This window comes from Balaenoptera physalus (genome assembly GCF_965194825.1).
Source record: "Balaenoptera physalus genome assembly, chromosome: 8".
NCBI lineage: Eukaryota > Metazoa > Chordata > Mammalia > Artiodactyla > Balaenopteridae > Balaenoptera > Balaenoptera physalus.
This window is the reverse complement of record NC_138887.1, coordinates 74345855-74362998: the sequence shown is the minus strand read 5'-3', so window position 1 is coordinate 74362998 and position 17144 is coordinate 74345855. Positions and strand designations below refer to the sequence as shown.

At 36.1% G+C, this 17144-nt stretch overlaps 1 protein-coding gene and 1 long non-coding RNA gene across 12 annotated transcripts in view; one reads left to right on the top strand and one right to left on the bottom strand.

Annotated features, from left to right (window-relative positions):
• The window catches only part of SKAP2 (src kinase associated phosphoprotein 2), a 192082-nt gene extending 181315 nt beyond the window's left edge, over positions 1–10767 (top strand). For 2 of the 3 annotated variants that reach the window (XM_082472055.1, XM_082472053.1), the window contains 2 exons: positions 7869–7970; positions 8399–10767. In XM_082472055.1, the coding sequence (XP_082328181.1) occupies positions 7869–7961 (93 nt within the window). In that variant the 3' untranslated portion in view covers positions 7962–7970; positions 8399–10767. The remainder of the gene's footprint in view (positions 1–7868; positions 7971–8398) is intronic. The other variant, XM_082472054.1, reaches the window with a different exon arrangement.
• The window catches only part of LOC309665572, a 121871-nt gene that overhangs the window by 84735 nt on the left and 19992 nt on the right, over positions 1–17144 (bottom strand). The window lies entirely within an intron of this gene.

Sequence of the window (17144 nt, the reverse complement as noted above, 5' to 3'; positions counted from 1 at the left end):
CTGCTATGGCTGCAGAGCCTACACGGTTTAATTCTGCATGGAGTAAGCAAAGGTTTTCCAGGAGCAAACCAAAACAACCTTAAAGAAAAGAGCACCATGTTGGTAAGTAAAAAAAAAATCTTAAATTGAAAAATCCATGATTTTTTTATGCCCTTCTGCTCTCCCCCCACCCCCCCCCCCCAAAATCAAGAGCTCCCTCAATGTATATATGGCACATTCTCACTCTTTTGAGATGTCTCCTTTCTTATCCCTTTAAAGATCAGATTCCCTTATGGAATAGCCCGTAATAATCAGGTTGCCTTATAGTACACTCCAAAATGCTCTGTTTTTTTGTTGCCCTGGTATTTTGCTACACCAATTAGTGGGAAGGCAGAGGGAGGGGGTGAAAAAGTATTTATTGCATACCTACAGTATCCTGTTCTAGGTACTCAATGTGCTTTCATTCCTCTGATTCTTAAGGTAACCCTACAAAGGATAGGGTACTATCAATATAATTTTTCAAGTAAGAAAACTGATGCTCAGTAAGCTTATTATGTAAGTCACCTGAGGATACCAGCTAGGAAGTACCTTCTCCTGGAATCAACGCAGATCTGACCCTAAAGGCTTTTCTCTTTCCATTTTGCTATACCTAAGTGGGCCATGACCAGGATTATTTGTTTCCCTCTCTCAATTCCTTGAGGTAGACACTGTGTCTTAAGTATTTTTGAATCCCCAATATCTAACATTATGGCAGATAGATGTTTAATATATGTTTATGAAAATATAGTTAAAAATAGGAAATAACTGGGACTTCCCTGGTGGTGCAGTGGTTAGAATCCTCCTGCCAATGCAGGGGACACGGGTTCGAGCCCCGGTCCGGGAAGATCCCACATGCCGTGGAGCAACTAATCCCGTGCGCCACAGCTACTGAGCCTGCGCTTTAGAGCCCATGTGCCACAGCTACTGAGCCTGCGCTCTAGAGCCTGCAAGCCACAAGTACTGAGCCTGCGTGCTGCAACTACTGAAGCCCACGAGCCTAGAGCCCGTGCTCCGCAGCAACCAGAGAAAGCCTGTGCGCAGTAAGGAAGACCCAACACAGCCAAAAATAAAATAAATAAATAAATAAATAAAAAGGAAATAATCCTGAACTTCTTAAAGGAATTTAGAATGGTAGAATCGTAGAGGTAGGGGAACCTTAGTGCTAGCTCTTCACTTTATAGGTGAGAAGATCTTGAGGCTCCACATAATTGGGGAAAAATAAATAAAAGGCTAATGGAAAAAAGGACTGCCTCTGGAGACCTTAAAAGACAATGGAGTTTCTGCACTTGAACTTCCTGAGCTTCTTGGCAGCCAAACTGAAAAAGGGAGAGACAAGGAGCTAATAATTCTTTTTAATCATAAAGGAGGAAGCTTGGCTTTTCCCAGCACTGGCTACTTAAAAAAAAAAAAAAAACTCACGTGAATTTCTAGAATCTTCGCTGATTATCTGACCTCAACAACTTTATATAATAAGAACAGTGGCAGATAGTACCCTCAACAACAAAATATTTATAGTACCTATAACAAGAGATTTCATATAGGTAATTCTGTGAGGGTCCAAATGTATAATAATTAGACTTACTGATTTATGTTAAGTATGTAACTAGATTATTGTGGCGTCTCAAAGAGTGATATAAATGTAAAAAAAAAAAAAATCACCCCTAAAGAACTTGGGGATTGCCCAAGGTCACATACCTAGTTAGTAACAAGCTGGAGACTCTCAGTCTTCTGAGAAAATAATCACAAGAATAAGAAGCAGCAGCTGAAAAACTAGCAGATTTTTCCCCTAGACCTGCCACACTGTTTCTGCCTTTGCAGGGTTCTGTCTTAACCTCTTCCATACTTACAGTAAATTCAACTGAAGCCATTTCTTCGAAGAACTAGAATTATTTGGTCCCAGTTCTTCAGGGGACAGGTATCTTTCTTTCTGCAAGTGGAATTTAGGCTCTTTAGACAAGGTATGCTATACAAGCACATTGGAAAATGTGATGGGCAACAGCCAGCCGTGAGTAGGAGCGACATACACCATATTGGGAAGCTTAACATACTTGAGAACAAATGTTTGTTTAGTCATCACTAAAATTCTTCAAGTATGTCCAACATACACATAGAAAATATATTCCTATTGGAAATTACCCTTCTCAAGAAGACATTTAGGAGGGTCATCTGGTACATCATCCAAAATGAAGAAAAAGTATTTCTGTTTCATCATGAAGTACATATTTATTGAACATCTTTTACACATCCTGGAGTGTGGGGCATACAGTTTGAGTGTAAGACATTGCCATGATCTCAGTGAGTCTCTACTTTATTTTAGTTGAACGGACAAAACTAAAGTACATAAACTCCACAGAGGAATAAATACTCAGCTTGAAATGGGAGATGTAAGTATGGATTAGATAATTCAGAGAAAAATTCATGAAAGCTGGGTAACCCGAGTCGAGTCTTAGTTACTAGATAGGCTTTGGATGAGGGAGGGGAGATACCTCTTGGGGAAGGAGTGCCACATACAGAGGCAGGAATGAGTGCAGCACAGAAGGTTGGGCTGTGGGACCAGAGCAGTGAGAGGAGTTTGTAGTTAAAGCATTGGGGGGCTAGTATACATTCCTGAGCAGCCGAGTAAACTGACAAAGGCCGTTTCCGGGAAGTACAGAGAGGCAGAGTGGATGATGCAATAATCCAGGGTGAGGTGATGAAGGTCTGAACTAGAACAGTTAACAGTCATGTATTGGTTGGTGAAATACACTGAGTACCAAAGCCACCCACTACTGAGCATGATTTGATCTTTCTTTGCTTAACAATATCTAAGAATCATCAGTCTGCATATCAGTTTTTACTTTATGCCATTGTAAATGTTGACTGGGTAGAAGTTTGAATTAAATGTGTCTTGACTCTGGAATATAAACTAAAATTTGTTACAGGAATTAAGTTCTTACTATCACCTTCCTTGCTTGTCTTTTGTCTCTCTCGCTTTAAAAATGGAGTGCGCAGTGCACAGAGGAAAAAAATAGTAATTCTTTCAATTAGAGTAACTCAAAGTCACACTTGCACAGTAAATTATAAAGTAGTGAGGTTGATTTCCATGAGCTGCTAAGAGACTTAGGGTGGTAAAGCAGGTTCGTGATGGTGGTATTCAAACATCAGGGAGGATCTTAGAAATTGTTAGTGTCCATTTCCTCATTTAAGGAATGAGTTAGGAGACTAAGATTCAAGCAGTTAAAGTGTAGATAATAATAGTAAAAAAACGAAGTTGTCAAGTACCTGTTGTGCATTTTAAGACAAATTTTGAAATGATGGATGTATAAGAAACGATTCTTACAAAGTTTCTAATTGGAGATAGTAAAAAGGAAGAGATTGAAGAGGTAGCCTTGAAGAAAGTATTTCCATATTTTAAATAGTTATCTGGTTTTCATGCTACTACAATGTTTATGAACAATTTGAAAAATTGAAAATATCACAGTGAATAGTTGGAAAACAATGGTAAAGTCCACTGGTTCTGAAACTCAATGTAGTTTATATTTTGTGAATAAAATTACCTTTATTTCTGCACAAGGCTGGTATGTTTTGAAGCACAGATATACGTTTGGAGAAAGGAATATAGTCTTTTAACCTTTCTAACACCTGTTGCTTTCAAACAGATTGGTAACTACTTTCTGAAAGGGGTGGTACATCACAAAATCTTACTAATGTTTCAAGTTTCTGTTAAGGCAGCATTCTTTTACCATATGGTTTGTAGAAAGTGGATTAACATACTTGAGAAATGAGAATCATGGTGGTGAAAAGGATTTAAGTAAATGTTGGCATCTTCTTTAAGTGTAAAATAATACACTGGCAGACAGAGAAGATTTAGTTAGTAAGTAAACATGGACATATGTTTGCTATTGTGTTGGATTAAGTCTCTGTTTCACTTTATCAAAACTAGTCCTTTTTCTACTGCCTTTTTACATAATCACTTTAATTTATTGCTTAATAATGATTAATTGAGGCCTAAAGTTTTAACTATAAAATAAAACAAAAACTATTTTAATGATATAAAAATTGAAAACAGAGGAGTTAGATCACAACTGTTCAGTGCTGCTTTATGATTATTTTCTCAAATTATTGGGCAAGTTCAGCTTTCTTGCTTCTTTGACTGCCACATTACATTTTGCCTTGAAGCCATCCATTTTGCAGATATTAAATTTCTTTTGAGTACTATTTTTATACACTAAGCATCACTACACCTCTGGATCTTGATAGCATTACTACGGGAGGAGAAAGAAGCTTTGTGTTAGTAATTACCTAACATTGTCAGAAGCTGACTGCAGGCCTCTTTCTAGTGATAACAGAATAACTGCATAATGTAGCTTTATAGCACATGATTAATAGAAAATAATTACACGTCCTACAAAGGGATGCAATATTTCTTATAAATTGACTAGAATGGTTTCCTGTAGATTAAAGGACTCTTCATTATTTTAATCAGTCCTCCTGAAGTACAGTCACTTGCCTATGTTAGCATTTCAGTTGATATTAAGAGCCGAGTAGGGTGAAGAATACCAGATGGCAGACCTTCTTGTACCTGAGATCTCGTGTGCCATCAAGATGACATGATGCTTCCTAACCTTTCAGAGATTTAGATGGCAGCCTGGTATGACTTTTGTCTCTTCATTTTTTGTTTGTTAACAAGATAAGGTGTGAGGGTTTTTTTTTTTTTTAATGACCCACCCGTGACTTTTAGACCAATACTACAGTTAGTATGTGGACAGCGAGACAACATTGTATGGATTGCATTCTTTTCCACTGTAAGTAATATATCATTCATAATCACATTTGTTTGGGGGCAGCAAACAGGGAAGGCAAAGGAAGGCAGATTTTCTTCCTCCAAAGGAAAGCGTGTATGCTATTGAATCTTCAGGCTGGAGTTTAGAATACCGTACTCCAAGATGCATCTTCATTCCAATTTATAGGCTGCCAATGGTTTAATTGGGATTCATGTTGCTCAGGAGGCTCATACAGAGGATAGTAATGATAAAAGTAAAAGCTTCTGTGTTTGCAGTCTGCTGACATACTCTAATGGCTGCAGTGTAAATCCATAAATTTGCCTACTAGATTTTTACCTCACTATGTTTTATCTTACCTCTTAATTCCACACAGGAGTGCTATATGGAATTCTTTACAAATGTAAAGTAATAAACATTCTGGTTTTTAATTTTTACTCTTTTCTGATTTAAACCTGTTATATTTTAGAGTACTTTTATGAGGTGTGTATTTCATATGCCTTTCAATTATTTTAAATTAATTTAGTGAAATATTTAAGATTATTTTAGCCTAAAACTTAATTTTTTCCTAGAATGTTACTTTTAAGGGATTTGTTTACAGCTGAATAAACTCCTCTGCTGTTTATTACTGTACCTTCTGTTTAATGAATCTTCTCAGTTGCCATCATGCAAAATTCTCTCATGTGTGAAGTATGTCATTGGTCCTTTGTTGAAGTGATTTGTTGGAAATCAATTTCTTAAATTTGGATGTGAATGAGCTTTTTGAGAACAATAATATGCCCTTAATTTAGAGTGTAGATTATAATTTCAAAACAGAATATTATAAAGTAATATGAACTTTCTGGTTTGTAACTTGAATCTAAACATTGAAACCCAAAAAGAAAAAAAAAACAAAAAAACGAAACATTGAAACCCAGATTGCAGGCTCTTCTCTGAAAGCAGGTTTGGGTCATAATATGCCCTCTCACTAAATGTATTCTGTTTTTCTAGCCTTTGGGGGCCTAGTTCCTTTACTCTTTCCAAATAATCAGCTGAAAAAAATCTTAGATGGGATTGGATAAGAGCTTTGACACTTAGACTTACTTTGTTAACTATCCATTTTGAAATCTTACACTGTGGGTGGGCCTTTGGCCTCTGCAAGGTGAAATACATTTGTTTTGTTAAGCATTAGGCTCTAATTGTATTCATTGCCTTAAAAAATTGAAAAGGGCAGTTTTATTAGGTACCTATTAGGATTATAATGGTTACTAATCATAGCTTTCAGTAAGTTGGTATTTTCTTCTGACAAATATATTCTACATAGATTATAGTCATCTTCACTGAGTTCTGGGCATCAGACTATTTTCGTTGCTTAGAGAATTTTGTCCACTAAGTTCACACTATCAGGAAACTTTTAAAATCTTGAGTCTACTGCCTCATAAACCAGAGCTGTGCCCTCATTAGAATCAGGCCTTTCTCCACCACCCCTGTTTTCCTTCCATCTTATTCTTACGAAAAACTTAATTCTGATACATCCCATTATTTAAAAAAGTACTTATAGATTTTAATCTTGTAATCTCTCTATTGATAGACTACATATCAATACACACCTGGGAATGTTGCTACATTTGTATGGAAAAATTGTATGATTTTCCTTTCTGATGGTCAATAGCATGGTTAGTCATCAATACAAATGTTAAATCTGTACTGGTATTAACATTCCCTCCCCACATGTAACTCGATATGCATATGCACATTTATCTGTGCCTCAGATGTTGGAAATCATAGCCTATTGAATTACTTTGGGGATTGATTTTAAAAATTTATCTTATATGAAAAATTAAATTTGGGTCCTACAGTGCTTTTTCAGAGTATTGCTTTTGGGAGATATTATTCTTGAAACTTGTAATTCATTTTACTTTGTTTGTATCTCACTAAACATAAATAAATTTGAGATAAAAATACATTAGGCAATCTGGCAGACAAATGAGACCGGGTACAGTGTTCACTATGCCTAGAGCAGTGGTGTGTCTGTCAGTGGAGCAAAGGGAAGAAAAGGAGGCACAGGATTAGCTCACACTGCAAAATAAACACAAAAGTGACTCATCAATCAGTCTTTTTTTACAGATAGATTAATATTTTGCCTTTATAATTTGAGATACTTTTATTTCCTATTGATCTTCCCCCGTAAGGGTGAATCTAATACCACCTTTAAATTCCTTCCATTCATCCTTTACCTAATGTAGTTTGTGATCAATCAGAGGAACAATAAATGCCTTTGGGAAGCTTTTGAAAAGGAGCCCTTTTGTGAATTATTTTGGAAAGCCAATTGGGGAAGCATTATTAGTGTTTCCTTATTCTCTAATTTATCTGTTTAAAACGTCTATACTCATTTTTAGATTTTCCTAAGAAGGGGCATACCTCTACATTCTAAATCATTTTCGGTCATATGAGTTTAACTAGGAATTAAAGTAGTTTATTGTGAAAAAAAAAAAAAGTCTATCCTTGCTAGATGATAAGCTCCTTGAAGGCAAAGATAGTATCCTAAAGAGCCTGCTTATGACCTCGGAGCCTCTAACACTGGTGTTTGCATATTAAAAGGTGTCCCCCAGGCTGTGTGTGTGTGTGTGTGTGTGTGTGTGTGTGTGTGTGTGTGTGTGTGTGTGTGTGTGTGTGTGTGTGTGTTTGCATATTAAAAGGTGTCCCCCAGGCTCTGTGTGTGTGTGTGTGTGTGTGTGTGTGTGTGTGTGTGTGTGTGTGTGTGTGTGTGTGTGTGTGTGTTAAGAGAGAGAGATGGGAGAGAGAGAAGGGAAAGGGGCCCAGAGAGCGGACTTCCTTATGTAGTTTCATTTGCTAGGTTTCTATCCTAAGTGACTGTTTCTGTGTTCTACACTGTGAAATAAACAGGCTTTGTCTTATACATTAATTTAAATCTTTGCCTAACAGCATTTTTAAAGTGTTCAGAATCAAAAAATGATTAAAATGTTTCAATTTGCAGCTCAAGCTCTTATAACTTTATAAAAAGAAATAACATTTCTAAGAAGTTGCATACAAGCAACATAGTACTTACACCCAGTCTGAAGGTTAATATTGCATATTGTTTTCAATTAGGAATACAATAGATATGGCTGGTGGGTAGGAGAAATGAAGGGAGCCATTGGCTTGGTGCCGAAAGCCTACATAATGGAGATGTATGATATTTGAGAGTCCTGGGTAAGTACATTTTAATCCAATATTCTGTAATAGCTCATATGTTCTCTTGGTCTCTGCGTTATGAGTCTTTGCCTTTTTAAAAGTCTTTGTAGTTTTCTGATAGCACAAAGATTATGCTCCCAAATCATCTTCTTCTTTAAAAAAAAAAATCTAGTTTAGTTTTAAAAATAACTTCATAGAATTTACTTTGGAAATAAATAGATTATTTAGAGAAAATCCCTTTGATAATAACCAGCTGTTTTCCCAAACCTCCTCCTCTTTAGTAAAATACCACTTTTATGGCCTTTCTGAGGAGCTGAATTGACAAAATATTGAGTAAACATTCATTTTTTTCCTTGGCTAAAAATGTAACATTTTTCTAAGCAGGGAAAATCAACATTTTGCCTGAAGAAAAAAATTAAAATGCAACTTTCCCTTTCTGCCTGCAGAAAAGGAAGATTCCTCTGCTAGTGTGCAAATGCTTTGGATTGAGAATCATCGTGAAAGCATGAGTGACAGCTCATAACCTTTCTTTGTTTTGTTGAGCATCGTTTGTCTTTGTTGTTTTATGCAGTCATTATAATATTCCTCTGATGTGAAATTAAATGAAGGATATTAATGTAAATTAGATGCAAACAGTAAAGTTATACCTGTTGCTGTTTTTCAAACAAATAATCATAGGTTTATTTACTCATTTGATTTGTGTGAAAAATTCAGCACTATTTTATATGTATCACATAGTCATTGCTACTTCTAGTAAGAGTTGTAATTTCTCTTAATACTGGATATCAATTATTTTTTAGAATGTAATATATAATTTCATAAAAATTTCAATTGAATGTATCATGCAAGTTTTTGGTAGATGCTATCTAAAGAATGTAGCTTTGTTGAAACTTTGTAGATGAGTTATCTTCGTATTTATTTTTCAAACAATAGTAACATGTTTTCATGAAAGAATTTTTACTGATTGGTGAATTTACTTTATGTTAAATATAGCCACAAGAAAGAAAAACGATAGAATTGCAAATGGGAGTATGCTGTCACCCTCTGCAACACACGTGAAGACCAGAACCATGGTTTGTGCAAAGCCCATTACCAATAATAAATACCCTGGTTATATAATGGGCTTGCCAACATTTTCTACTGTAGTTTTCTTTAAATTTAATGAAACAAAATTTTTGTGAGAGGTCCCATTCTGCCACTAATGTAATGGCATAAAGAGTCTCAATGTATTCTCAAAGTCAGAAGGCATAACCGAGTAATCTTACCCTGCCTGATTGTTACTGTGCTATTAAAGTCCCACCACAAAACAGTGCAAGTCTAGATTTGAGCCCGCTCTGCACCTCTGAAAGCAATGAGAAGAGAAGGAAGGCTCAGAGAGGAGGGTGTAGAAATCCGGTGGGAACATGTACCCAGGTACAGGTGAGTGGAAGGGTAGTGTTAGTCTGACATTGGAGGTGTACGTTGTACTCCAGAGCAAGGTTTGTGGAGTTATAGTATTACTTTTTCATGTATGTTTGAAATCAAAGGTATTTTAAATGTCTACAGGGTACCACTATGGTATATATATCAAAATATACTGCTGATTGGATAATTATTTGAAGTAAATATAATCTGCTAATATTGAATCCTGGATTAGAAGGTACTACTTTTGTTGAACTTTTCAGATCTTTGCTTTAAAGATAAAGATTCTAACCATGCAAACGAGCTGATAATGTTTAAAAACCTCCATTATTTATAAAAACTATCTACAAGCAATATTTCAGAGTTTATGTTTTACTATTATCCCCTCTGTACTGTGATTATCAGATATCACATGTAAAAAATATATATATTAATTTGGAGGATTGTGGATGAATTCTAGTTTATATAGATTAGACCATGTCAAGTTAAAGCTTTCAGAAATTAATTTATGCACTTGTTAATCTTTTCCTAATATAGAGCCATTGGAATAGATTGAAATCATCTTGGCAAAAGTGAGACAACTGGAGATGAATTTAGTGAATTGGTTTTCAAAGCCTGAGAGATTGAAAAGTGAAAGCAGTTGCGGGTTCCACTGAAAATGTAGACTTCCTTGTGGACACAGGTTTTGTGCTCTGGCCTAAATGAAGATTTTAGTCTTGGGCCAGTAGATGGCAGCAGCTTTTCATTGCATAGGAACCCACTTGGAAACCCCTCCTCCACTCAGGCACAGACTCACTCCAAGCGTAAAGTATTTAGAAGATTATTGCCTCTTTTTACAGTTAATCCAGGAGAGGGAGTCCTTTGCCAACTGATGCCAGATAGTCTCTGGAATGGTGACAGTACAGAAAAAAAGTGTTACTTTTGTCCAGAGCTCCTCTGGCCTTTGTTCTTTTTCACTTGAATATAGGTGGTAGATGAGAAAGGAAACAAAAATTTTTTAATTGGTCTGACAGGAAAAACAATCATTACTTTCAACTCATGACTACTTTGTATTCATTTGGTGAAATCATCTGTATACTAGGAGGGAGAAAGTTTTCTTTACACCCTTGACAATATATCACACACTCTTCAAGATCATAATAATAATCATTAATGTGAATTTAAACAACATGGCTTGTTAGAAAATATGCTAATTGCTATGTTCTCATTATGTTTGCTTAGCTTTTATTTGTTTTTCTATGAACAGAGAGCTAATTTTTTTCAAAGGTGATTGTAAGTCATATTTTACATAGCGTTTTGCTTGATTATTTGCTCTGTACTGAATTTGTACTCTATTGCCATTAGATGTTACAATAATGTTCCACTCTGCAAATTTTTAAGGTTCAAATAAAGTTTAATTGTTTGCAAACTGTTATGATGCTAATAATTCAACAGCCTGCTGTGTTACTAATGAAATTACTTTGTTATGATTAATTTGGAAAATAGTGTGTTTATTGTAGTAATTAAGCACAACAAGGTGAAGTAAATGATTCTAATGCCATCTGGCCTCTAAACCGAATGAAGAAATGAAATAGGGCTGTCACCTGAATTTATTCAGAGAAGTAAGGATAATACAAATTACTTTCATTGCTATAGGATTTACACTCAACCACAGCTCACTCCGTTCTGTTTTTGCCACTTGGTTGTCTATGACAGTTTCTTTTATGAAAAAGAATGTTGTTTAGCCTAGCAATTATTTTGAATACTTTATATTATTTTAAGTAGATTATTTTTATCTTGTGCTAATTTAATTACAGATAATTATATAAAGTATTATGAGATCATAGAAAATCACTGTTCAACCATCTGTAGGTGAAATCTCTGTATGTGGAGGTTTTTTGCTATTACTGTTGAATATAGCTTTTCACAAAGAGTAGAGATTCCATTCAGTTGTTTCTAAAATGTTTCTACTCAAGACTCTCTCTTAGTTCTTATGATTCCACTTTTCCTATAATTTCTCCAGTCTAACCTATTGCTACTTGCTTCATAGAGTCTGGTACCCCCCAGGGTCATAATTAAAAACAGAACCCAGAGCTGAGCTATATATTAGAGATCCAGATTTGTAGTTCAGCCACTATAAGAAAACTTACCCTAACATACATGTAGTTGAAAATCTTGAACTTCATCAGTGAGACTGAGTAAAGCATTGTGAGAATTTTTAAATCAAGCAAAGTACTTCTACATTTCAGATAAATCACTGTTTATATTTCAATTGTTGAATGGAATTATAAACTGTATAGAGGTCACTTTTACTTCTTTTGAGTTCAATAAACTCAAGTATATTGAAAAGCAGTCCATATGGTAAAGAAGGAGATGGTGGAGATTAAAACATGATCATACCATAGAGAACACCGATTCACTCAGAGCTTGAAGGAATATAATTAATATGTAACATAAAAATATTTGTTAAAATGGCCTAGTTTGTTAGTAAAATCCTGAGTATTCTGAAATTCAGAGAAACAAGTAGTATATTATTAAAGTATCTTTCTACAAACCTAACCTACACTCAAATGCGTAACTTAAACCGTTGATCCTCTGGATTGGGAACAAGAAATTTCTGGACATCCTCAGCTTCCGCCAACATTATTACCATCCACTGCCTTGTAGTTGAATTCTTCTGGAATATTTGTTAGAACCTCTAATAGTGTAACATCTTGCTTGTGATGAGGTAAATACTTACAGAATTATTTTATTTGTAATTTTGTAACATGGAATGACATTTCATTAATGTTATTTTCCAGGGGCTTTTTCTTGTTTTCCTTAGTAGAATCTGCTCTATCACTGCTTGATCAGAAACATGATTTATTGCCAGCATGGTACTTCAGAGTATATGGTGTGTATCCAGTAAATATTTATTAATGAACTGCTGTGGCATCCTACAGTATCTGAGATTTAGGAAGAAAAGAGTTTGACTTCTCTGTACCTGGTAGAGAAAATCCCTTTATCATTTAGTTCATCAGCTTTCTGACTGACAGTGTTCTCTTAGTCAAAAAAAAAAAAAAAAGTCCACTTTACCGAGTCTTTAAAAGCAGTTTCATCGTCCTCATAATACCATCAGCAAGTGGATTGGATTGTTGGTAACAGAATTGAGTGAGATTGTGAATAACAGGAAAGTTGAATGTGGCAGCCAGTCTTTAGTTGTTTCCTCCCTTCTCTTTCCTGAGTGTAGTGTTGTCATTCTTTCAGAGAGGGCAAAGGTGACTCAGGCAGCTCGGGGCAAGTGATCTAGTTATACTTCCAGTACATCCCAAATCACTGTTGTCCTGCGTTCCACCTGGGCAGTAACAGAGAAGCCTTCTGATCTTGGAAGCATTCTAGCTGTCGCCTTGGATGGATCAAAAAGAAATATCTGAAGGTGGAAAGTTTCACAGTTGTTGCTAAATCCAACCATAATTCAATTTTTGTCTTTTTTAAAACTTTCATTTCCTATTTCTTTAAAGTTGTGTGGTTATGTTAACGTGAGTGCTTTGAGTCTCAAGGTGAAAGGAACCATAAGTGCAGAAAGTAGCTGTAGTCAGACCAGTGCTCAGCTTAGGTCTGTAAGGTTGGGAAAGGGGCTGGAGGTTGAGCAGTCAAAAAGCTTGTGAATATGTGCAAAGATGTAAAAATAGAAATTGCCCCAAAAGCCTATCTCGTAAGTGTCTTTCTTAATGTTGGAACCTTGGAAAGTGTTTCCTCAGGTTTCTTTCTCTCTTTCTGTTTTCACCGTTTTCTTTTTTATTATCCATTCCTCAGAGAGGTAATATAGAAGAGCACTTGTCTGTTTTCTGTTTATTGGCCTCAGCTTTGTAATATAGAAATATCACTCCTGCTAGAGTAAAAGCAGGTGCCATTTTGTGGCTTGAGCAGCAGTTCAGCTCTTTTTTGAGGAAAGTGTCACACAGGTACTCTCAAAGGAGAAAATTAATGCCAGCAATGTAATGCCAATTAAAAGTGACTGCTTTAGAGGAGGAGAAAATTCCACAAATAAGCAGATTCCCATACGCTGTCTCCTCCTCCCAGCTCCCATGGGAGACCATTTAGAAAACCTTGTGTTCTTTCACTGTCATGTCAAAATGATGATAACAATTTAAGATAGTAATAGCAATAACTAATATTAACTGAGTGTTTACTACTTGTTATGCTGTGTTCTTTTCATTCAGTCCTTCTACAACCCTATAATAAGGTAAGTTCTGTTGTTTATTCCCATTTTCCTGATTAGGAAACTGAGGTTAAATAATTTGTCCCAAGGTCTAGGAGTAACGTTACCCAGCCTCCCTTCCTTGAATTCAGTACCATTTTGCTTCCCAGTACTGTAACGAATTCAGACCAAGTACTTAATTCTGATCTTTGCATATAGTAGGCACTCAATAAAAGCTTACTGACCACTGATGATGACACCATTCTTATGAAATAGTCTGGAGCCTGTGAAAAGAGTAGCTCAAGAATTGGCACTGGGACAGCCGGAATTTGCCTCCTGTAGTCATAAGGCAGACCACGGTGACTGTCAAATCCAAAGCAGCTAATCTACAACGGAGAAGGAACTTTGATGCTGAAACATTTCTCTCTGTGAACTTCCAGTCTGGCTGAAAATAGAAAGTCAGTCAAGGCAGCAGAGAGTCGAGAGAGGACGCGGTGCCAAAGGGACCCTTTCTGAACAACGTTTTCTATTCTTTCGATCTCCTCAAGTCAAGCCCAAGGACACTGACCAGGCAAGGAAGCCTTGGAGAGGACTTCAAAGCAGGCTGCTTCTGTCTCAAAGAGTTTTCTTTTCTTTTTTTTTTTTTTTCCAAGGAGTTTTCAATTAGTTGTTTTTGGGGGGTGGTGTCTAAATGGATAGGTTTTTTAAAAAACCAGTTTAAAAGAGTATTATTAAATTGTCAGCCCTTTACAATCAGTGAGCAAACTTCAATATAAAACTTACATAATTTTGAAACTGAGTGATGGCAATGTCTGACCTAAGACTTTTTTTGCTTGTTGAGATCAGAATTTGTTTAAGGAGAACCTTTATTGTAATATCTGGCACCTGAGTATGAGGTCTTATTCCTTGGGCATCTACAATGGTGCCTTGTACAAGGCTCCTTAACATGAAAGTCTTCTGTTGTGTTTTTTGAACAAAAAAATTTTTCAAGTTTTGTACCTCAGTGGTTGGAGGCTGGTAGGGGTCGGGGGTGGAGGGAACAGAAGATAAGTAAGAAATAACATTCATTAGGGAGCTCTGGAATTTAGCCAGAGGAGGGGTAAGATTGGGCCCTCTAGTGGTCTAAAGTACACCCTGAAGTACTGGCCATTTTATAGCCCCAAAGTAGAAGGTGCACTGAGGGTCAGTTTCCAAGGAGCATTTCATTCTGTAGAGTAGGTTTCCATGCCTGGCACTCAGAATATCATGCTTCTAAAGGACAGGGAGTGAATGACTTCACATTGTCCTGATCTTCAGCTGCCCACCAAGTAGATTACATTGGTGTAAATAACCTGTCCCATCCAGATGGATACACAACTCATTCCTAATTCCCTGTTCAAGCATTTGTGGTCCGTGGAGTCTCAGTCACTCCCTCTTCCATCACCTTCCACCACTTTCCCCCTCCTCCGGCTTTCCCAAGGAGCTAAGTCATATGAGGCATGAGACAGATAATTCTTATCCCTCTACAAAGTTATGGATATCAGTCATGGTCTCTGTTTTCTGTGAACCCAGCAAAAGCAAGGTATATAACAATGTATTTATCCCCTTACATGCACCCTGAATTGGAAAACTGAAAGAGCTATCTTGTGAGTGTGCATCGGTATCTATCTGTTGCTTTGCTTCAGTTGGTCAGCATATTTGCTTTATTCTTTATTATCTCAGGGCTTGCTATTTCTCTTCCTATCTAATTAAATGATTCCATTTTGAATAATTACATTTAAGTGCCAACAGTGTGCTAGGGGCATTTCAAACATAGAATTCAACACAGTCTTTCCCAAGCCGACTCATAGTCTAAGTGAAATAGACAAGACATAAACTCAGGAAAGGAACAGCCCCAGGTAGCCTCCCCTTTCTGTGATTCTTAGCAAGTTCAATCACTAACAGTGTCCCAAGATATAAAAGGTTCTCTGATTTTGTTACATCTGAACCTAGGAAACAAACTGGGGATCCTTTCTCATATATGGGTCTTTTAATGTGCAGAGGGGAAGGCAGGTGCAAGCGTTTCAGTGTTGGTTCAGATGAAAAGATTGATTTTTAGAAAATTTCTGAAATGCTTGTAGCTACTGAATTGTGAGGGGAACCAAAGAGCTGTGTGTGTAATGTGTAATGTGAACATCTTTTTACAGAGTTGCTGCCAATTACAGTAAAACATAATTCTGGAAGCTGGAGGACCCCTATCCCTTTAGGAAATTGGGAACAGAGCTGTACCAGTGGTGTTCAGCTGATAGTAGGCAGTAGGAAGACCACTGGAATTGGAGTCAATCAAAATTCTAGTTTCGGTTCTTGAATGCATTGTGCCCTAGAATAAGTTTCCTCGCCTGCAAAATACCAGTAGCCTTGTTCTCTCTATCTCACAGGGTGTAGTTATGCTCGAGTGAGATTATATTTGAAGGAGCCTTAAAAACCCAATAACAGCGTAAATATGGCTTTTCTGCATTGGAGGATATGAGAACTGAAATGAAACGTGGGTCAAAATAAAAATTTCTCCTTCACACCAGAAGCAAGCAAGGGAAAAATTTTTTAATGTTCAGCACTAGTTGTAATGCTGCTTGGAGTAATGTTAGTATGCTGTTGGTTTTGTTATTTTCTAATGAGAATTAATGTCAGACATCCTAGAGGAGTTTGGGATTAAATTCCTCTATAATCCTGAATACATTTTTGAATCAAGCCATTGGTTTCCAAGCTGTGGTCACTTTCTGTTAATGGAGATTTCAATAGCAGAGATGTTACTTCTGTCCGTAAATTTTCAAAATAAACCATTGATATTTTAAAACCATCCATCTGAATAATAGGCTTTAGGTAAGTGTTGTTTGTAGTTGGCTGGACTTAGCAGAGAATTTTTTTTTAACAGACACCTTAAGGAAAATGTACAGGCTCCCTTCGACCACTATCTGCTCCCTCTATGAACTGTTTCTTCCAGATGGGTATCTGTGATTGTCTGCATGTGAATACACACTTTGTAGTTAAACATTTTCTTCAGATGCATATCTAAGAATGAGACAATTTTATTTGATCGAATTAGCCTTGTAATTTAGCACTAATCTCTGTTTGTAGTTTGTGAAAATACGGGACTTAGAAATAAGGGCAAACCAGAACCTCATTACGTGTAACCTTAATGCTTTAATGTTATAACTTGAGGCAAAGCTAATAAAAAATGCAAAGCACTCTTAAATAATTTAAATTATCTAAAAAAATTGAGCATATTCCTTCAAATAATAATGGCTTTCATGATCTGATTTTTTAAAAATTCATTTCTCATGTCTTGAATTACTTAGAAGTGTGGGTATCAGAGTAAGTTTGAGTTTATTTAAGATTATTAAATATATTTGTTATCATACAGTGTCATGGAAGATTCCATTATTTAGCCTAGCAATTATCATCTGTAATGTTATGCTGTATATAATTTCAGTAACATATTTGATAATGTCATTATGGTATGATGGTATAGAGTTAATTTTTAGCACTTCTCTTTAAAATAGTGCTCTGTGATGTGATTCCTTGATTATTTTGAGCCATTAATCAATTCCATCAACTTAAAAACATAGTCATATTGTGTACCTGTTATTATTTGTTTTCTAAAATAAAAGTTTCTC